Source organism: Podarcis cretensis, assembly GCF_951804945.1.
Source record: "Podarcis cretensis genome assembly, chromosome: 2".
Lineage (NCBI taxonomy): Eukaryota > Metazoa > Chordata > Lepidosauria > Squamata > Lacertidae > Podarcis > Podarcis cretensis.
In genome coordinates, this window is record NC_137171.1 from 118,953,195 (window position 1) to 118,976,115 (window position 22,921).

General features: G+C 47.0%; 1 protein-coding gene across 1 annotated transcript; it reads left to right on the forward strand.

Moving 5' to 3' along the window:
• Positions 1-1,275: 1,275 nt before the first annotated feature.
• Positions 1,276-21,984, forward strand: LOC307208703 (uncharacterized protein). Its single transcript, XM_079963580.1, has 8 exons — positions 1,276-1,396; positions 5,413-5,520; positions 7,934-8,032; positions 10,669-10,800; positions 12,871-13,404; positions 16,039-16,107; positions 16,249-16,320; positions 20,031-21,984. Exons 2-8 carry the CDS (start codon positions 5,487-5,489, stop codon positions 20,549-20,551), a joined length of 1,461 nt encoding a protein of 486 aa, XP_079819706.1. The 5' UTR covers positions 1,276-1,396; positions 5,413-5,486; the 3' UTR covers positions 20,552-21,984.
• Positions 21,985-22,921: the final 937 nt, after the last annotated feature.

The window sequence follows — 22,921 nt, forward strand, 5'->3', positions numbered from 1 at the left end:
CTTTTCCCTTTTCTTGCAAGGAATCCTATTCGGAATAAGGGAATTTCCTTTTAAAAAAGGGAAAAGTTGACAGCTATGTAATGCTCGTATAGGATATTCTGTTTCTTAATGTTTGATGTTTGGTTGTATTTTTATATATGCTGTAAGCCACCTAGAGTGGCTGGGGAAACCCAACCAGATGAGTGGGATGTAATTTTATTTTAAATCCTACTACTATTATATACATATTTACAAGTTAGCTTCTCATGATGACAGTTTCCTTAATTTCATAGAATCATAGAATCATAGAGTCATAGAGTTGGAAGAGACCACAAGGGCCATTGAGTCCAACCCCCTGCCAAGCAGGAAACACCATCAGAGCACTCCTGACATATGGTTGTCAAGCCTCTGCTTAAAGACCTCCAAAGAAGGAGACTCCACCACACTCCTGGGCAGCAAATTCCACTGTCGAACAGCTCTTACTGTCAGGAAGTTCTTCCTAATGTTTAGGTGGAATCTTCTTTCTTGTAGTTTGGATCCATTGCTCCATGTCCGCTTCTCTGGAGCAACAGAAAACAACCTTTCTCCCTCCTCTATGTGACATCCTTTTATATATTTGAACATGGCTATCATATCACCCCTTAACCTCCTCTTCTCCAGGCTAAACATGCCCAGCTCCCTTAGCCGTTCCTCATAAGGCATCGTTTCCAGGCCTTTGACCATTTTGGTTGCCCTCCTCTGGACACGTTCCAGTTTGTCAGTGTCCTTCTTGAACTGTGGTGCCCAGAACTGGACACAGTACTCCAGGTGAGGTCTGACCAGAGCAGAATACAGTGGCACTATTACTTCCCTTGATCTAGATCAGTGTTTCCCAACCTTGGGCCTCCAGCTGGTTTTGAACTACAATTCCCATCATCCCTGACCACTGGTCTTGCTAGCTAGGGATGATGGGAGTTGTAGTCCAAAAACAGCTGGAGGCCCAAGGTTGGGAAACACTGATCTAGATGCTATACTCCTATTGATGCAGCCCATTTCAGCAGCACCATTTAAGGAAGGCTGCCTCATACAAATATATTTTTTTGTCCTTCCCATTTGTAGTGTGCTCAGAAATCCTCACCCATCCACTGCCCCAAAAAAACCCCAACCCAAACCCAGTAGACCCAGATCTCCCTCCTGGCACCGCATCCCCCCCCCCATCTTTTGTGTCTCTCTCCAGAGCAGAGGGTTACATAACCAGCGAGGCGGGGTGGACTAGAAGGGCGGCGTGGCGCCGCGTCACCGAGGACTCCTTCCTGTCCCGCCCACCTGGGAAATGCAAGGGGGGCCCATGTGAACCTCTTTGTGCTTCCCAGAGATTTGCGTCTGCAGCGATGCCGGACCGGGCTGTTCCTCTCGCCGGGGGAGCCCCGTGTTAAAGGTGCACCCTTGGGGGAGGGGGGAGGGGCGCTGGGGAAGGAAGTGCCACCCCCCCAAACCCCCACCCTCTCCCCGGGGGGTCCCAGCAAGGGTGCCCCCCACCCCCCAAAATAATTGCAAGCAAATTATTTTGCTCCCCCGCCCCTCCCTTTCCACAGCAGCAAAAGAAAACTTTTGTGTTAATAGCTTGCAAATTCTTTTCCAACAGCACTCTGCTTCCCGCTCCTCCCTTCCTGGTGTTTGCAATCTTTTATATATATATATATATATATATATATATATATATATTTGAAACTTCAAAGATCCGTTTGCAGGGGAGGTTGTTGATGGTTGGGATTCTGGCTGGAGGTTTATGGGGGAAGAGAGAGGGGGGGGGTCTCCTCCAGCTTTCCAGATTTTAATCCTTTAATCCCCCCCGTGGGTCGCTGTTGTCAAATAAATTCTTTGTATTCTTCCCCTGGTGGCTGGTTCTGTTTGCTTTTCCTGGCATTACAAGGGGGGAACCCCAATCGTGCCACTTTCCCCCCTTTATTAAAAATAAATAAAATTCTATTGGCATGTACCCTTTAACAGCTTTTTGCCATGAGGAAGTTCTTCAGGTGGGACAAAATGGAGAAGACACACCAGGCAGTTAAAGCACATCACATCCCCCCACCCCCAAAAAAGAAATTGTAGTTTGTTATGAGTGCCAGGAATTGAAGGTTTGGGAGGGGTGAGCTACCATCCGCAGGATTCTTTGTCGGGGAGAAGTGATGATGTGCTTTAAACATATGTTTTGTATGCAGCCTAAGTCATGTGGAAAAAACTTATTTCCCCTTCCTCTCTCCCTTCCATTTTCTTCTTGCTCTATTTTTTTGTACATTCGTGAGGGTATCAGGGCGGTTTTACGCAATCCCGATTTCAGTACAGTTTGTGCTTGAAAAAGTTTCAGGGCTTTGTTTACGATCGATTCTTGTAACATCCTGCTGAAGTCCTGTAACTTTGCATACCACAGATGTGGGTGTGGGTGTGTGTTGTTGGTCCTCTTTTTGTTGGGCTATATGCAGGAGCATCCCTCAAGACAACAGTGATGAAATGCCATTAGGGAATTGTCACAGAACCACTAATAAAACGGACTGATGTGCAGATGGTCCAGTATGAAGCTGCTTCTCTGTTTTTTCCGTAAAATTTATACACCTCTTGATTGTGAGAAAACCTCAAAGCACTTTACAAATTGGCCATTGATGTGCTGTTATTGCATCCGTGACAGCTGTGCTGGTTTGCCAGTTCGGTTCCGGGTCCGATTCAAGACCATAAGCGTCATCTCCCTGCAATCCAGGAATCTTTTGCCCAATGTGGTGCTCAAACCCACAACCTTGAGATTGAGAGTCTCATGTTCTAAGTACGGAGCTATCCCAGCTTCCAGGTGTTTGCGTTAGTGTTTAAAACCCTGAGTGGCTCAGGCCCCAAACTCCCTGAAAGACTTCTGTGAAATAAATTCTCCTCCCAATGCAAATCTCTTTTCATGTGCTGCGTGAACTTTTTGAAAGCTGCCTTAATAGAAATGAAGGAGAATTTGAATCCTCAGATACGATCTTCCAAAGGCCCCTTTAGTAATTTCATTTGGATATCTTAGAGGCCTAACATAGGAGAAAGACCTGGAAATGGTCGCTCAATTTACAATGGCAGCTAGAATGCTAATCTGTCAGAACTGGAGAAATCCCAAACAACAATCTGAAGATATTAATAATTTTAATCAAAGAAGGGAAGTAACATATCCATAATCTTTAATCGCTGTGTTATGTTTGTTTATAAAACTTAATAAATACAACGAGAAAAAGAAAAATATGGGAAAGATGAATAATGACATATTTGTGCAATATACCGTATTTTTTGCTCTATAAGACTCACTGTTCCCCTCCTAAAAAGTAAGGGGAAATGTGTGTGCGTCTTATGGAGCGAATACCGGCTGCGCAGCTATCCCAGAAGCCAGAACAGCAAGCTTTCACTGCGTAGCGATCCCTCTTGCTGTTCTGGCTTCTGAGATTCAGAATATTTTTTTTCTTGTTTTCCTCCTCCAAAAACTAGGTGCGTCTTGTGGTCTGGTGCGTCTTATAGAGTGAAAAATACGGTATTTAGCCATATTTAGACACTTTTTAAACATCAACATAAAAACCACAATATATATAATCAGAATAAAAACAACAACCTAATAACACCCCCGTCAAAAAGAGCCACATTTTAAAAGGGCACAGGATGTATCTATAAACCTTAATAAAATGTATTTTAAAAAACCATAAACCTTAATAAAAGTTATTTTTAAAAATGAAATGTTTAGGAGGAATCTCAGAACCCAGAGGGCGTGTTGGCTGAATTGAGATTTCCAATGACAGGAAGGTGATAGATCTTTCACGGCTTTCACGTTTTCTTCACTCCCATCTCCCATGACTAAGGAAGCCCAAATTGTGCAAAGATTATGCCATTTGGCACAGTTTATAGAGAGCTTGCAGACCTCAGGACTTTTGTAGGTACAGCATTTGGATTGCCTTGATGCGGACTTGTATTTGAGGAAGGAGCGTAGCTCAGTGCTAGAGCACCTGCTTGGCGTTCAGAAGGTCTCAAGTTCAGTCCCCAGTATCTCCGGGTTGTCCTGGGAATACCCCCTGCCTGCAACCCGGGAGAGCCTCTGCCAGTCAGTGTAGACAATACTGAGCTATATGGACCAAAGGTATAAGTTCCTATTTAAACAGAACATCGTTTAAACCAGGAGGACTAGAATCTTACTTTTTATTTAAGAGAAGTCACCGCAGCTCAGCTCTGCCTCTGCTTTGCACGCAGAAGGTCTGTGCAAGAGGGAGAAGCTTAATTGCAAAGATGTGTGTGGCTTTGGGCTTTAAGCTCTGTTTATTTTGGATTGTTGCTAGTACGCACAAGCGTTTTCATTACCTTTGTGTAATCGCCTTGTAGGTCACAACGGTCCATCTCATAACACTCAGTGAAGGCAGCAGTGAACCACACGGACCAGTGGGCTGACGCTGCGTAAGCAGGGCTGGATTGCACAATAGGCAGAATCAGCACATGCCGAGGGCCCTGCAGGGAAAGAAAGAGGGGTTTTTTTTGTAAAGAAGAAATTGACTTTAAAGAAAACACATCAAAGTTGTCATAATGGAAAAAACACCAGAATTTGTTAGACATCCTTACATTTCATTCCCCACCCCCACCCCGGTGTTCGAAATTCCCCGGACGTGTTTTGCTCCTGGCGTGGGCCCAACTGGAGATTTTTGGGCGCCAAGTTGGTGAACACAGTTTAAAAGCTTCCATAGTTAATTCCATTTCCATTTCCCCGTGTGTGTGTTTCTTCTTGCGTACTTGGACAAGTGAACTGTTGTAAGAGCGAGTTGCAGTGTAGTTGAGAGAATTATGGTGTTGGAAGGGATTTTGAGGGACGTTCCGTTGGGGCAAACATAACCTAGATTTAAAGTGTGCCTAGCTTATATTTCTTTAGCTCCCAACACTACTGCCCTCGTTTTTCTCTTTTCAGTGCTTAGCCCCACCTAAACCAGGAGGCCTCCTACTAATGTAAACTGAAATAATGCGAGGAGATCAGATTCTGCCATGTGCATTCTGCCATAAATCTATTTTGTTTTAAAATCATATTTTACGATTTAGTGTTGGTTTTATTTTGTATTGTGTACGGGGCCCACCATAATCTTTCCCTTCCTCTCAGGGTTTTTAATGAAGCCCTTTGTACAAGGCAGGTTCTTGTGTTACGTAAGTTTGTGGGGTCCTCTGAACTTATCTGAACCATAGCTGTCAACTTTCCCCCCTTTTTAAAGGGATATTCCCTTATTCCGAATAGGATTCCTCGCAAGAAAAGGGAAAAGTTGACAGCTATGATCTGAACATCAGTTTCAAACTCTGCATGTGAACGTGCTCGGCTTACCACACCCGCTTTCCATTTCTGAGAGGGAAGGAGATGGTTTTCATTCCCTGCCTGCAGTGTGGAAGGAAACGGTTTTCTTCTTCTTCTTCTTCCAGGGGCTGGTGGAAGAAACGGCAGCCGTGCACTTCACCGAGGAGAAGCGGGGCCTGCTGGATCTGAACCAGAGGTCATGCTGGAGATTCACAACTTGGTGACCTCTCTGGGTAAGGATCCCTTTTCCCTGTAGCCAGGATACTAAGGTCCTGCTGTGTCCTGCCTCACAGCCTTGCTAGTCCCAACATCCTGTTCACAGAATCATAGAATTGTAGAGTTGGAAGGGACCCATAGCTGGCAACGTTTCCCTTGTGAGGAATCCTATTCGAAATAAGGGAATTTCCCTTAAAAAAAAGGGAAACATTGACAGCTATGAAGGGACCCCGAGGGTCATCTAGTCCAACCCCCTGCGATGCAGGAATCTCAGCTAAAGCATCCATGACAGATGGCCATCCAAACTCTGCTTAAAAACCTTCAAGGAAGGAGAGTCCACCACCTCCAAACGGAAGCCATTCCACTGTTGAGCAGCTCTCACTGTCAATAAGTTCTTCCTGAAGTTTAGTCGGAATCTCCTTCCTTGCAACTTGAAGCAGCTTCTTTGAATCCTACCCTGCGGAGCAGGAAAAAACAAGCTTGCTCCATGTGACAGCCCTTGAGATATTTAAAGATACAGTGGTGCCTCGCAAGACGAAAAGAATCCGTTCCGCGATTCTCTTCGTCTTGCGGTTTAGTCGTCTTGCGAAGCAAGCCCATTGACGGCTTAGCGGATTAGCGCTATTAGCGGCTTTTAGCGGTTTAGCGGCTTAGTGGATCAGCTGATAAGCGGCTTAGCGGCTTAGAAAAAGGGGGGGGGGGAAACCAGCAGGAACTCGCAAGACATTTTCGTCTTGTGAAGCAAGCCCATAGGGAAATTCGTTTTGCGAAGCGCCTCCAAAACGGAAAACCCTTTCGTCTAGCGGGTTTTCCGTCTTGCGAGGCGTTCGTCTTGCGGGGCACCACTGTAGCTATCACATCGCCTCTCAGTCCCTTATTTTCCAGGCTTAAACATACCCAGCTTCCTTAACCTTCTCGGGCCTTCTCGGCCCAATCAGATGTCAAGGAAATAAACAACTACAGTGGTACCTCAGGTTAAGTACTTAATTCGTTCCAGAGGTTCGTTCTTAACCTGAAACTGTTCTTAACCTGAAACACTACTTTAGCTAATAGGGCCTGCTGCTGCTGCTGCTGCTGCTGCCGCCGCGCAATTTCTGTTCTCATCCTGAAGCAAAGTTCTTAACCCGAGGTACTATTTCTGGTTTAGTGGAGTCTGTAACCTGAAGCGTCTGTAACCTGAAGCGTATGTAACCCGAGGTACCACTGTACAGTGGTACCTCGGGTTACAGACGATTCAGGTTGTGCGCTTTCAGGTTGCGCACCGCGCCGAACCTGCAAGTACTGGAACGGGTTACTTTCGGGTTTCGGTGCTTGCACATGTGCAGAAGCGCTAAATCACACTTTGCGCATGCGCAGAAGCGACGAATTGCGACCCGTGCATGCGCAGACGTGGCACTGCGGGTTGCGAACATGGATCACATTTGCAACCCGAGGTTCCACTGTATCTGACTTTTAGAAGGCATCTGAAGGAAGGCCCGTGTAGGGAAGTTTTTAATGTTTGATGTTTTATCCTGTTTTTAATATGCTGTTGGGAGCTGCCCAGAGTGGCTGGGGAAACCTTGTACAGTCATAAAAAGGTAAAGGGACCCTTGACCGTTAGGTCCAGTTGTGGCCGACTCTGGGGTTGTGGTGCTCATCTCGCTTTATTGGCCGAGGGAGCCGGCGTACTGCTTCTGGGTCATGTGACCAGCATGACGAAGCCGCTTCTGGCGAACCAGAACAGCCCACGGAAACGCCGTTTAGCTTCCCGCTGGAGTGGTACCTATTTATCTACTTGCACTTTGACATGCTTTCGAACAGCTAGCTGGGCAGGAGCAGGGACCGAGAAACGGGAGCTCACCCCATCGTGGGGATTCGAACCGCCGACCTTCTGATCGGCAAGGCCTAGGCTTTGTGGTTTAGCCCACAGCGCCACCCACGTCCCTCTGTACAGTCATACCTTGGGTTAAATATGCTTCAGTTTGAGCGTTCTCAGGTTACGCTCCGCGGCGACCCAGAAGTAACGGAGCGGTTTCGCCGCTCGCACATGCACAGACGCTCAAAATGACGTCATGCGCAGATGCGGGTTGCGTTCGCTTCAGGATGCGAACGGGGCTCCAGAACGTTACTCCTACATTGGGTAATCTGAGCTTGTTGCCACTGCGCTCTCTGATCTATCACTCTCAAAGCCTGTCTAGTCTTAGGCGAAGGGGGGTCAGGAATGCTTTCCAAGGACACTGAATCTGCCAGCCGTCTCTCCTGTGTTTCCTCTTCTAGCTGCTGCTCACCCAGTATTTCCCAGCTTTTCCCCTCTGGACTATGCCCTTCTGCAAACCGCTGTTCTAAATCAATACTGTCCTCCTGCCCTTGGGAAGGTTCAGGAAAAGGGAGGGGGGCTCCCACCACTCCTCCTCAGTCCAGACCCTGACATTACTGCATCTCTATTTCAAGATGGACATGTGAGCTCCAGATCTGACCTCATCTCCTGGCTGGAAGAAGACAGAAAAGACCTCTTTGCCAAAGGCTCCATGGAAGAGATCAGATCCACAGGTGAGTGTGTGTCTCTGAGGCCACGCCAGCCCCTGACAAATCAGCATCGTGCCACTTTAAGCCAACAAGAAATAATAGCGATGGCAATAACATTCTGCCCGGACGCTGAGGTCCAGTGCCGAGGGCCTTCTGGCGGTTCCCTCATTGCGAGAAGCAAAGCTACAGGGAACCAGGCAGAGGGCCTTCTCGGTCGTGGCGCCTGCCCTGTGGAACGCCCTCCCATCAGATGTCAAAGCAATAAATAACTACCTGACATTCAGAAGACATCTTAAGGCAGCCCTGTTCAGGGAAGTTTTTAATCTGTGATATTTTAGTGTATTTTTGGTTTTTATGGAAGCCGCCCAGAGTGGCTGGGGAGACCCAGCCAGATGGGCGGGGTACAAATAATAAATTATTATTATTATTATTATTACTTAACCCGAAGTCTTTGGGTGCCTTAACGGATCCCAGCAAAAAGGACTCAATATAAGAAATACAGGGTGGGATTCAACTCACAATTAAATAATTATACGTAAAATGACTATTATTGCTAATTAATAGTCACAATTCCATGTTCTGTGTATGATAATTAAATATTTCTAGTAATGATACTCATAATTCCACATTTTACCTAACATAAATAAACACCGCTAAACTGTTTATATTTAGGTAAAAGAATCACAAAAATCAACTGGATACAAAACACGAAAATATATCAAAATTCCTAAAATGCAACATCGGTACAATACAGCATTTTTTATTTTTGCAAATACTAAATGTAAAAATAAGGTGTTTAAAATATATTTGCTTACATATTGTGTGTTTGTGTTATTTATATTAATATTTTACATTAATGTAAAAATGTGACTTTCCCCTGCTTTGGTGGAAGCAGAAGACTCCTGTCTACTGGTAGGGATTTGTGGATATTAGATGCTGCTTTTGTCAATCCTGTTATACAGTGGTTTCGCTCCTTCCTCCTGGGCCGTGTTCAGAAAGTGGTGGTGGGGGATGAGTGTTCAGACCCTTGGGCCCTCACTTGTGGGGTACCTCAGGGTTCCGTCCTCTCCCCCATGCTTTTTAACATCTATATGAAGCCGCTGGGAGAGATCATCAGGGGGTTTGGACTGGGTGTTCATCAGTATGCAGATGACACCCAGCTCTACCTCTCTTTTAAATCAGAACCAGTGAAGGCGGTGAAGGTCCTGTGTGAGTGCCTGGAGGCGGTTGGAGGTTGGATGGCGGCCAACAGATTGAGGTTGAATCCTGACAAGACAGAAGTACTGTTTTTGGGGGACAGGAGGTGGGCAGGTGTGGAGGATTCCCTGGTCCTGAATGGGGTAACTGTGCCCCTGAAGGACCAGGTGCGCAGCCTGGGAGTCATTTTGGACTCACAGCTGTCCATGGAGGCGCAGGTTAACTCTGTGTCCAGGGCAGCTGTCTACCAGCTCCACCTGGTACGCAGGCTAAGACCCTACCTCCCCGCGGACTGTCTCGCCAGAGTGGTGCATGCTCTGGTTATCTCACGCTTGGACTACTGCAACGCGCTCTACGTGGGGCTACCTTTGAAGGTGACCCGGAAACTGCAACTAATCCAGAATGCGGCAGCTAGACTGGTGACTGGGAGTGGCCGCCGGGACCACATAACACCGGTTCTGAGAGATCTGCACTGGCTCCCAGTACGTTTCCGAGCACGATTCAAAGTGTTGGTGCTGACCTTTAGAGCCCTAAACGGCCTCGGTCCTGTATACCTGAAGGAGCGTCTCCACCCCCATCGTTCAGCCCGGACACTGAGATCCAGCGCCGAGGGCCTTCTGGCGGTTCCCTCATTGCGAGAAGTGAGGCTACAGGGAACCAGGCAGAGGGCCTTCTCGGTAGTGGCGCCCGCCCTGTGGAACGCCCTCCCATCAGATGTCAAAGAGATAAAGAATTACCTGACATTCAGAAGACATCTTAAGGCAGCCCTGTTCAGGGAAGTTTTTAATATGTAATGCTGTACTGTTTTTAACACTGATTGGGAGCCGCCCAGAGTGGCTGGGGAAACTCAGCCAGATGGGCGGGGTATAAATAATAAATTATTATTATTATTATTATTATTATTATTATTATTATAATCCAGCAAGTAGTTCCTTTTTTTTGACCTGTTTGTTAATTGTCAGGAAACTGCCATCGGAGCCAAGGGTTGTGGTGAGGCTCCCTAATGATGCTGGAGAGGGAAACAGCAAAGAGAGAGAGGAAGATTCCTCTGGGGAAGGAAATAGACGTGACGCCAGGGAGAAAGGGGAGTCTGAGGGAGCTGCGGAGAGAAGGCTCCAGGACTCTTCCAGTGGAACCAGCGGGGAGAGCACGGGACCTCCTCTGGGGACGCCCACTCTGCGCAGGAAGCTTTCGCGCAGAGAAGGCAGGCGTCGATTGGGTGTGAAAGAACTGCTATGTTGGAAGAAATTCAGGAAACGCCCACTGACAGATTCTTCCAGTGATTGAGACAGTCACGGTGTACTGACTGTTCAGCCTGGGGAAAGTTTTAACCAAACTACTCAGCTCGGAGCAGTTTGCGGCTTACGCACAAGCAACCCATTAGATTAATGTTTCTGCCTAGAACTGAGTTTTCATGTATTTCTCTCTCTTTCTCTCCTTCCCTCCATATCTGGTTCCCAAAGGTGCCAGATCTCTAAAGAAGATCAAGGTGGAGAACTTCCAGGACGAAGCTCCCGTGATCAAGGAAGAGTATGAGGCTCTGCCAGAAAGATGCCAAGAGAATATTTCTTTCCCCAGCAAGGCCGGTGAGGAAGGTGAGTCCCGGATAGTAGTAGTAGTAGTAGTAGTAATTATAATTATAATTTATTATAATTATAATTTATTATTTATACCCTGCCCATCTGGCTGAGTTTCCCCAGCCACTCTGGGCTGCTCCCAATCGAATGTTAAAAACAATACAGCATTAAATATTAAAAACTTCCCTAAACAGGATTGGAGCATTCAAGCAAGTAAGGGAAAGGTAAAGGGACCCCTGACCATTAGGTCCAGTCGTGGCCGACTCTGGGATTGCAGTACTCATCTCACTTTATTGTTCGAGGGAGCCGGCGTACAGCTTCTGGGTCATGTGGCCAGCATGACTAAGCCGCTTCTAGCGAACCAGAGCGGTGCATGGAAATGCCGTTTACCTTCCCGCCGGAGCGGTACCTATTTATCTACTTGCACTTTGACTTGCTTTCGAACTGCTAGGTTGGCAGGAGCAACGGGAGCTCACCCCGGGGTCGCAGGGATTCGAACCGCCGACCTTCTGATCGGCAAGTCCTTGGCTCTGTGGTTTAACCCACAGCGCCACCCGTACATTCAGCATAAGGATGAAATTATGGGGCCACAAAGGACTTATGTCGAGCTCCTTCAGGATAAGGGTGGGATCTGGAAAACAAGGGAGGTCCCAGCCAAAGAAAAGTGGCAACATAAGTTGATGGAATACGTGCAGCTTGCAGACTTAACATTTGGAATAGGAGAACAAGAAGAACATACATTTAGAGAAGATTGGGAAACGTTTATTAAATATAAACACTGAAAACACTGGCAGCATTAAGATAAATTCAACAGTGTAAGTAAGTTTTGATGGATGTAATAATGGAAAACCGATTGATACAGCCTTTGTAAAATATGCAGGGATATAATATAGGTAAAATGAACCATGGAAAGAGAAGGGAAGTCATTGATAGCTTAAGGATGCAAAAATGAGTACTTTAAATTGTAAAACAGAAAAATTAATTAAAAATTTACACACACACACACACACACACACACACACACAGATACACATAAAGGAATTATGGCTAGCTTGTTCAGGATAAGGGTGGGATAGACAGACAGACAGACAGGAATATTTTGCCAAGGTTAAATAAAGAAAAAAAGTGGAAAAGTACTTAAAATTGTAATACATTGCAAGATGGAGTAATGTTATTATTCCAATGAGTATTCAATTAATATCAAGTCACTAAATTTTTTCTGTTGTATGTCCACAAGCTCTGGTGTAAACGATCGCACTGCAGATTTGCGTAACACAATTTCCCTTCCTTCCTTCCTTGGTTTTTTCCTCTTTCTTTTCGGTGGGGGGGGGGGGTAATTTTTATTAGATTTCAATTACAAAAATTGAGTAAAAGCCTCATTATAACAATGCCAAATTATAATACCATTAATAATGCCAATCGTTCAAAAGCCAAATTATACAATTTAAATGGGCCCCCACGTGCTAGAATGGATGGTTCAATGATTTACTTTATTTCCGCGTTCCAAAATAAGAAAATTACAAATTTTCTTAACCCTCGTCAGAATAACACACCATTATACTGCAACTGCAATTTTAATGACTTTCACTCGCATAGCACATCAAATGATTTACGGTCCTACAGCTGAAGCATTCAAACTCTCACTTTGTTCCTCTTGCGTGTGGTAATTATTCTGTCCGTGATGTTTCTTCCTGTCCTCGTAATATACAGTGGTACCTCGGGTTACATATGCTTCAGGTTACATACACTTCAGGTTACAGACTCCGCTAACCCAGAAATATTACCTCGGGTTAAGAACTTTGCTTCAGGATGAGAACAGAAATCGTGCTCTGGCGGCACGGCAGCAGCAGGAGGCCCCATTAACTAAAGTGGTGCTTCAGGTTAAGAACAGACCTCCAGAACGAATTAAATACTTAACCCGAGGTACCACTGTATTATGTCTAGGAGGTGAATTTTATTGTTTCGGTTACAGACCAGTTCCACATACAATATCGAGGAAGTCATAAAACACGATAGGGATACATTTGAATTTGCAATTCATTGTAATATATTCTGTCTATCTTCTCCCTTCCTTCCTTGTAACCCAAGCGCACCTGCTGAGCCGTGCCTCCGACCCCGGTTTCCCCGAAGGCATGTCCCTCTCGAGCAGCGGCAGGAAAGGGCGAGGCGTCTCCTGGAGGCACCAGGAAATCTTGGACCTCTTGGACATTTGGGGGGAGCCGAAGATCCAGGAGCAGCTGCGTGCCAGTCACCGCAACATCGAGGCCTTCGAGATCATCGCCCGCAAGATGGCCTGCCGCGGCCACCGGCGCAACGCCGTGGAGTGCCGCTCCAAGACCAAGTGCATGAGGCTGGAGTACCAGCGGGTCGTGAACCACAACTCCCGGACGGGGAAGCACACGGCCACCTGCCCCTACTACGCAAAGCTGCACAGCATCCTCCACAACGGGGACGCGGCCGTCCGGCCCAAGCGCATCCCTAGGAACATTAAGAAAAAGACAAGAGCCTCGGCGCCGCTCGCCAAGGAGGCTGCCGCTCCCGAGCGCACCGTGGAACTTTGTGCCCAGGATGCGCAAGCAGGAAGTGCAGAGGAGTACATGGTGAACCAAGTTCTTGTACCTGGTGGGCAGAATTCGTCTTATTAGGGACAAAGGAATGTGGGGAGCTGCCTTATACAGGGGTACCTTGGGTTAAGAGCTTACCGTATTTTTCGCTCCATAAGACACACTTTTTCCCTCCTTAAAAGTATGGGGAAGTGTGTGTGCGTCTTAGGGAGCAAATGGAGGCGGGAGGCAGGCGGGAAAAGCCCCCAAAAGTCGCCCACACACTCCAAGCGGCTCTTGGGGGCTTTTCCCCGAGGAGGGAGAAGGGACTGACTGGCTTTTAGAGGGGGAATGCATGAAAAAAATATTTTAAAAGGAAGCGCTGAGCAGACCATGGGATGAATACAGGTTGTGCTCAGCGCTCCCTTTAAAAATACTTTCCCCCTTGCATTCCCCCTCTAAAAACTAGGTGCGTCTTATGGTCAGGTGCGTCTTATGGAGCGAAAAATACGGTGATTCGTTCTGGAGGTCCGTTCTTAACCTGAAACTGTTCTTAACCTGAGGTACCACTTTAGCTAATGGGGCCTCCCGCTGCCACTGCGCGATTTCTGTTCTCATCCTGAAGCAAAGTTCTTAACCCGAGGTACTATTTCTGGGTTAGCAGAGTCTGTAACCTGAAGCGTCTGTAACCTGAGGTACCACTGTACAGATCCTGCTGTCTGTGTATTATCCACACTGGCTGGCAGCAGCTCTCCACGGGTTCGGGCAGGGGACGATTCCCAGCCCTACCTGGAGAGGCCAGTGGGATTTGAACCCAGGACCTTCGGCATGCAAAGCAGATGCTCTCTCTCCGAGCTACAGCCCTCTGCCATTCTTATTGGGAGTCAGCAAGGGTCCTCCTTTCTGCAGTGGGCGGGAACTTTGCGTGTTGCGGTGGCGGAACTGGCCGCCTTCCAACTATTGCTGAGCTCCCATGGCCTCTGGCCATTGGCCGTGCTGGTTGGGCTGATGGGAACAGAGGCAGTTTTAGGGTGGGGCCGGCGGTGCTGTTGCCCTGCAGGGGGTGTCCAAACAAGGATGGAGAATGGAGCGCCAGTGGTGGCGTAGGTGCCAGGGTGATGCTAAAATTTGAGAGGCCAAAGTCCGCCACTTAATAAGCAGCTGCAGGAACACAGCTTCCCCACAGGCATCCGCTTTGCATCTTAACAGTTTGCCTGATTTGTATGGGTCAGAATCCCATGGCACCTTCTCGGGGTCCCCTGGTTTGTACGCAGGCGGTCTGGGCTCAATCCCTTGCATTGTCAAAATTAGGTCGAATGGAGATGCGGAACCTGTAGTCCATCCAGATATTGTTGGGCTACAACTCCCACCATCCCTCGCCAGGGAGGACAGAACAGTAACTCGCACAGAGGCACACAGCTTTCTCCTCCAAGGGCTATTCATTGCTCGGTATATGTCATGGATTGGATGGATGCTGAGGAACCCCAGGGGAAGAAGGCTCAGAGCTCAGGGAGTGGTGGTGGGATGACAATGAGGGGTCGGAGGGAGAAGACTGGGAGGAGGAAGTGTTGGAAGCCAAAGAGGTAACAGGGCTCAGTGAGCGGGGAGAGTCTGTGGCAGAGAGAAGTTCGGAACTGGAGGCGGAAGCTGAAGCAGGGAATGAGGAAGGCCAAGAGGCAGAGATGAGTCAGGCTGGGGAAGAGGCACAGGTGTCTCCCTGTTGTGCTGTGACAAAGTCCCTTCCGCCTGATCTCCCAGAACCAGGAGAGGCATGAAAAGGGCGGAGGAGGTTGGCTTCATGTAAGCCCAGTCTCAGATTTGGAAAAGGCCCTGGAGAGGAGGGGACTTAGGCAGCTGTGGGGATGCCTAGAGATGGGAAGGCCCGGAAAAAAACCTGGTTTCCCCCCTAGTTTTTTCCAGGCCTTCCCATCTCTAGGGAGGCCTTCAGTCTCTGCAACTGCCTCATGGGGGCCAGACTTGCCAGAGATGAGTTGCTTTGCTCAAGAGCCAGTGTAGTGTAAGTGGTTAGGAGCGGTAGACTAGTAATCTGGTGAACCGGGTTCGCTTCCCCGCTCCTCCACATGCAGCTGCTGGGTGACCTTGGGCTAGTCACGCTTATTTGAAGTCTCTCAGCCCCATTCACCTCACAGAGTGTTTGTTGTGGGGGAGGAAGGGAAAGGAGAAAGTGAGCCGCTTTGAGACTCTTTAGGGTAGCGATAAAGCAGGATATCAAATCCAAACTCTTCTCTTCTTCTTAGGCCTGACACTCCTGTGCTGATTCTGTTTTTTTTACTAATAAAGAGTTAACTGCACTTGCTCGGCGTGGTTTACTGCTGGCTCGCTCCTGTCAGTATGCTCTTCAGAATAAAACTTCTCACATGGTCTGAGTGAATCATGCCTCACATTTAGAGAAGAGTGTTTATTTAGTCAGCTCCCAACAGCCCCAGCCAAGGATAGCTCAGCTGGCAGAGCATCAGACTCTTAATCTCTTGAGCCCCACGTCGGGCAAAAAGATTCCTGCACTGCAGGGGGTTGGACTAGATGACCCTCGGGGTCCCTTGCAGCTCTGTGATTCTGTGCAAAGCATGGCCAGCAGTTGCAGATAATGGGAGCTGCAATATCTTGAGAGCTACACTTCCCCAACCCTGTTTCTATATGCTTTAGCTTAATTTTACCCAATTTTCTTTTCTGAAAAATTATTATTTCTCCCTAGGAGATGGTCTCAGCGAAGAAAAGGCCATAGAAGAAAGCATTGAGACGTGCATCGTTGGAGATCGCTCTGGTGAGTGCTGTTGGCATCAATAAATGTCAAGCGAGTAGCTGCTTGGGCTGCATCCACTTGGATGTGGTTGAGAGAGTGTCCGTCAGTTAATTCATTCCCCACCCGTCCACTCCCAAACAGACTGCCTTTCCCGTTTAATAGATGCAGCCTCCAGCGGAATAGGGGTGGAAATGGAAGCCGACCAGGCAGACACAGAGGTGGAGAAGGAACAAGGTATGGGTTTTAAGATCATTGGTGTCTTCTACACTCGATTATTGTGGGACTATACTTGGTGCCTGTTGTCTTTGTCCATGGAGTTTTCTTGGCAGGGATACTGGAGTGGCGTGCCGGTTCCTGCTCCAGGTGGATCACGTTTAGTCAAAACTCTCCACTATGACCTGTCTATCTTGGGTGGCCCTGCACGGCATAGCTCATAGCTTCTCTGAGTTATTCAAGCCCCTTCGCCACGGCAAGACAGTGATCCATGAAGGGGACCTTCTTAGGAGAAAAGCAATGAGAAACCTAGACAGCGTCTTAAAAAGCAGAGACATCACCTTGCCAACAAAGGTCCGTATAGTTAAAGCTCTGGTTTTCCTAGTAGTCATGTATGGAAGTGAGAGCTGCACCATAAAGAAGGCTGATCACCGAAGAATTGATGCTTTTGAATTGTGGTGCTGGAGGAGACTCTTGAGAGTCCCATGGACTGCAAGAAGATCAAACCTCTCCATTCTTAAGGAAATCAGCCCTGTGTGCTCACTGGAGGGACAGGTCGTGAAGCTGAGGCTCCAATACTTTGGCCACCTCATGAGAAGAGAAGACTCCCTGGAAAAGACCCTGATGTTGGGAACGATGGAGGGCACAAGGAGAAGGGGACGACAGAGGACGAGATGGTTGGACAGTGTTCTCGAAACTACCAGCATGAGTTTGACCAAACTGCGGGAGGCAGTGGAAGACAGGAGTGCCTGGCGTGCTCTGGTCCAGGGGGTCACGAAGAGTCGGACACAACTAAACAACAACAACAACAATAATCCTTGGTGCAGAATGCTGCAGCTGGACTGTAGGTGGGAACAAGGTACAGTCAAACCTTGGTTGTTGAACATAATCCGTTCTGGAACACCGTTCAATTTCTGAAACGTTCGACAACCGAAAACTGAAAACAGAAGCCTCAATACAATAGGGAAACTCAAAATGGAAGCTGCGTAGCATGTTCGGCTTCCAAAAATCGTTCGACAACTGGAGCGTTTACTTCCAGGTTTTGGGCGTTCGGAAGCCGAAAAGTATGATAACGGAGGCGTTGGGGAACCGAAGTTTCGCTGTACAACAAGTACCTAACTTGGGTGTTTCCAAAACTTGTGCTTGCTGCTTTGTGCTATCGGGCTGAAGGATCTTGTATTAGTTTGCAAGGCTCTTAACAACTTTGATCCAGGATACAACCAGGGCAACCAAGATCTTCTGATGGAGCACTTTTGACGCCCCCCACATGCCTGAGGTTCAGCTGACCGAGCCTTTGGTCTGGAAGGCGCTTGCCTATGGAACTCTTTGCCAATAGTTCAGCAGGAACCACTCCTGCTTTTAGATGTCTTTTAGACAGCAGTTTTGTTTGGAACTTTCTCACACCCCAAACCAACCAATTATTATGGTTTTTTTGTTGTGCACCAATTTGTTTTAAATAGAGGCGTGTGCATGGTTTTGAAAGTGCAGTTTATAAATATTTAGGTGTGCAAAGTACTGGAAGACACAAGATCTACCCACCCGGGAAGAATGGCAGATGAAGGTGATGGACTGCATGGAACTGGCGGAGATGACTGGCAGAATCCGAGACCAGGGAGAAGAGTCGGTGGAGGAAGATTGGAAGAAATTTAAAGCTTATTTACAGAAACATTGTAAAATTAAGGAATGTTAGAAGGAGGCTGGAATGAAGTTATGTGGCTTTAGCAGAAATGTTATAAAGGACTAAGTAAAAATAGACTGTTAATGGATGAAAGGAGGGAAGGTAAAGTTACATTATATTAAGATAAATTATAGGATAAAAACTGGGAAAGATGGAAAGGATTTGCTGAAATAGCTAACCGAACTGGAATACAAAAAAGGGAGGTGTGAGGAGGTCAAGGAAACAAGCAAATGAAAGATAAGTTATGGGAAGGTTTGTTGTGTTTTTTTAATTGTTTCTATTTTTCTGTTTTCTGTTTTTTATATTAAAAAAATTCCCTTATTGTGATGTGTTGTCTAATTTTTGCCTAACTTGGTGTTTTCTCTTTTTTCTTTTTGTAACCTTTAAAACTTTAATAAATATTATTTTCAAAAAAAAAAAAAAAAAGACAAGAGAGGGGGAGAAAAAAGAAGCAGGGTGAGAGGGATAGTAAACTTGCATTCTTTACGAAGAAGATGGGGTGGGAAGTCAATAAGAAACTTTGGATGTTAGAAATAATAGTATATGGTGATAAATGCCTTAAAATGTTTTTGGAGACTTCATAAAAATGTTATTTTAAAAATCCTTTCATCCTTTAAAATATATATACTGTGTGTGTGTGTGTGTGTGTGTATACACACACATATATATCTACGTGTGCCTTAGGGAGGGCCTGAGGTCATATTTCTCTGCCTGATCACCGAGGTTTTTGGGGCTGTCTCTCTCACATACAGCTCATATCCCACTTGGAGCTGGGCCTTCCGTATTGTGAGTCTAAGGCCCTATCTGCGCATTTAAAGCAGTATTATGCCACTTCAAACAACCATGGCTACCCCCAATGCATTCTGGGAACTGCTGCTAAGGGTGCTGAGAGTTCTCCGGATAGGCCCCTATCCCCTTCACAGAGCGACCATTCCCGGAGAGGAATGGATAGAGGGATAGATAGTTTTTGTGTTTTTAAAATTATTTACACTTTTCAGATATATACATTTAACTGGTTTTACAATCATTTTAACTTTTTAAAACTTGACTCCCTCCTCCCTCTTTCTGTGGTTCCTTAAATGTATTTTTATTATCTTCTGCATATCTAAATTCACTTAACTTACCCATTTATTTGTATTCTTTAAATATATACTCTTATGTAACTGCATTGGCGGATGTGACCCCCGCCCCCCAAAAAGCTAAACAACTTAGTTTCTTAATTTTGGGTTTAAAAAAATTGGGGTTTTCTTATACACAGAAAAATACAGTATTTGATTTGGATCTACACATTAAAAGGTCGAGAGGGATTGATAGTTAAGCCACTTTGCGAACTGTAGGTCTGGGAGGGAAATAAGGGGTTCCCAAGCAACTCTCAACAGCCTAGCAAACGACAACGTTTCAGATCCGTTGGAATTAATGGACGTGACTAACTTACAGCCAAGTTGCCTCTTGCAGGAACAATTTCTAACATTTTACTAAGAAGTACTTATGTCTGTCCTGAACCTTCAATAAAGGTAAAGGTAAAGGTACCCCTGCCCGTACGGGCCAGTCTTGACAGACTCTGGGGTTGTGCGCCCATCTCACTTAAGAGGCCAGGGGCCAGCGCTGTCCGGAGACACTTCCGGGTCACGTGGCCAGCGTGACATCGCTGCTCTGGCGAGCCAGAGCCGCACACGGAAACGCCGTTTACCTTCCCGCTGGTAAGCGGTCCCTATTTATCTACTTGCACCCGGAGGTGCTTTCGAACTGCTAGGTTGGCAGGCGCTGGGACCGAGCAGCGGGAGCGCACCCCGCCGCAGGGATTCGAACCGCCGACCTTTCGATCGGCAAGCCCTAGGCGCTGAGGCTTTAACCCACAGCGCCACCTGCGTCCCTGAACCTTCAATAGATGCACCCAAATTCTGGTACGACGAGAGGAGGAGCTTTCTTTCTCCATGCCTCGTATAATTTTTACACTCCTGGCCTTTAAAAGCCCCCGACTGTTATCACCTTTCCTCATATAGGCGAGTCTCTCTGCATCCCCTTAAGGCTCTCCTCTTTGTTGCCCTTCCAGACGCTGCCGCCCCGAACCGCCCGGCTCCTGCCCTGTCCCCCGACACTTGCATGGCGATCCTGCGGACCAAGAAGAAGCGAAAAGGCGAGAGCGACATGATCGAGCGGCTGATGAAGCACTCCTCCATGGAGAACGCCCGGCTCCTGTCCGCCATGGAGAAAGACAGCAAGGTTTTCTCGGAGTACGTGCAGCTCATGAAAGAGGAGGACGCGCAGATCAAGGAGGAGAGGAAAGCCTTTCTGAACTCCATTGACAATCTCGGTACCATCTTGCAGAGCCTCGTCTCCGGCCTGAATAAAATCGGAGAGGCCCTGCTCAGGCCTGACCAAAGCCCGGCCGCCGGGTTCGCAGACAGCTTCTCCTCTCTGAACTCGCCCTCAGGCTGCGTGTCGCCGGTGCTTTGCAACGGAGAAAGCACCCCTTCTCAGAGCACCCATTTCCCCGGCTCGCTGGAGAGGGCATCTCCGGAAACATCGAGCCCCACCAAGGAATCGGTGTACATTCCAGACGGCCAAGGGTAGCTGTGCCTAAAAAGGCCAAGTGTGGACGACCCTTTTCGAGCCTTCCTTGTGGCTTAACCTTCCCCAGCCCCCGGGGCCTGCATGCCAGAGGTGGGGGGAGCCGGTGCAAAAGGGGGCAGAGCCGACGCAGAAATATAGTAACAGTAGGCCGACGTCACCTCTCACGCATTTCCCCCCGCTTGATACAGAAACACAGGGAAATTAGATCTGTCCCCCTGAGCTGGACTGCTTGTGGGTGGAGATCTCTTGAGCCGCAGTTTTCAGGATGCAATCTTTACCGCAGAGCAATGAGGCTTGAACTCATTGCAGAAACGAAGAGTCTTCCCCCGTTCCTCCAGCCTGAGCGTTTTTGTAAGGGTGTGGGTTACGGAGTAGGGGTGGGATGTTTTAAAAAAACCCTTCCAAATCTCCCAGTTGCAACCGACCTGCGGCGATGGATTCGCCGTGCATGGAGCCACTGGGAGGCGGGTTAATGGGACCGAGGATCAGACAGCTGGTCCCTCACCTCTGGCACAAACCAGCAAGCTACGCTGCTCCCCGCTTGCGGTTGACCTGAGGTTATCCAGTCGCGTTAGACGTTTGGGGGAAGAGAGTTTGGCAAAATGTCCTTGCCGTCTCACATGGGAGTTGGCTGAGCCAATGTTGGGCTGCCTGATATCGCTTTCCGGCCCCGAAACCAAAATGAATTTGACCGAAGTGCGGGGAGATATAACCTTCCTCCTCAGCCCGATTGGGACGGGTCGCCTGAGGGGGGCGAGGGGCTTTGTGTGGTGTGAGAGAGTGGGCATTTGAGAGGGGGGCAGGTGGCCGCAAGTAACGTTTTTCTGCGGCCCCCAGATGCCTAGCCAAGGCTGAATGCGGCCCTGCACACAGTAACTGTTTGCCGCCCCTGTTCCAAGTGCATGTTCTTTACTGGGGTTTTTAATAGCCTAATGAGCGCAGCTGCATTCAAATGAAATAAGCCAGAGTGAAGGATTTCTTTTTGGAAAAAATAGATCTCTGTCTCTCTCTATATATATTATGCATTTTTCTAACAACTCTAATTTTAGCACACACCTGAACCCATTTATATTCTGTGTTTTGTGCAACAAAAGCATAGGTTCCCTGATTTATAATTAAGAAGCACTTTTCCCTCTGCCACTCCCCCCCGGTTGTTTTAAAGAAGATTTTTTAATAAAAGAAATGGTTCAATAAAAGAAATTACTCTTTTCGTCCGAACCGTCCTGCGTCTTATATTCACAGTTGGTATATCTTTCTACCTCAGCATTTCCCCTTCGTGGCACAATAGTTGCGCCTTCAAGTTCCTTAAATTATGATTGACGGAAGAGATACGGGTGTTAAGATTTCTTATCTGCCCTTTACCGTAAGGTCCCAGAATGGGTTGCAGTAACATATACAGTTACAAAAACGAATAAAAATGGCGTCAACAGTGAGAGTGTTCCAAAATTATCCTCTGTAGTAGAGTGAGGAACTTTTCTCAGCCACGTAATCTCCTGGACATCTTTTTGGGGAATGGGGAATATGCAAGTGGTGGGCAGGGAAAAAAGCAACAGCGTGAGGCACAATAAGTGTAAATTTCACCTTTGTATGGAAGGCTAGCTTCTCCACACACAAACAGTAACTTCCCACAAACAGCTCAGCAATCATACAGTTTACGGATGCTCCGCCCCCCCCCCCGATGTTTTACTTTAATTATTACTTTAGTAATTTTTGATGGCTTTTGACAGTTTTTTGATTAATAATTCTATTTTTGTTTTGTAAACCGTTTGAGGTTTTCACAATAATCGAGCATTCTGTATGTTTCATTAAATAAAATAATAAATAAATCCAAAACAAAACGCAAGGCCCGCAATCCCTGCACAAATAATCCCTAAGCTTGCATACATAAATAGTCTGCACAGATGTTATTGGCCCAGAGGTGGAAAGAAGACGAAGTCTCTACCAGAGAAGAATGGCAGATCAAGTTGACGGATTATGCCGGAATGGCCAGAATGACCAGAAGAATCAGAAATCAGGGAGACCAAAATTTGTAATAAGGAATGGGGAAAATTTATAACTTATCTTAAAAACCATTGTAAACTGTTGAAATCATTTGTAGGACTGGAATATCACTTGTAGCTTAATTATGAATGCTGGACACAATGGAGATGTAAAAGATTTGGGTTGTTATAAAAGATGCAGGAGGAAATTATTAACAATAGGAGCCACAAAGCGGAGGAGGGAAATCCCAAGAGATCCCTTGGAATCTTGTTTTTATGTTGTACAATATGTGACAGTAAAATTTTAACTTGAAAAACCATTAAATGTAATTTTTAATCTTTGTTGGAAGCAGCCCAGAGTGGCTGGGGGAACCCAGCCAGATGGGTGGTG

What these genes read in the sequence shown, in the direction of transcription:
- LOC307208703 (XM_079963580.1), top strand. Translation starts at nt 5,487, where the DNA reads ATGCTGGAGATTCACAACTTGGTGACCTCTCTGG. An exon ending in CAGCAAGGCCGGTGAGGAAG is followed by an intron (nt 10,801 to 12,870) that starts GTGAGTCCCGGA and finishes TTGTAACCCAAG; the next exon opens with CGCACCTGCTGAGCCGTGCC. An exon ending in CATCGTTGGAGATCGCTCTG is followed by an intron (nt 16,108 to 16,248) that starts GTGAGTGCTGTT and finishes CCCGTTTAATAG; the next exon opens with ATGCAGCCTCCAGCGGAATA.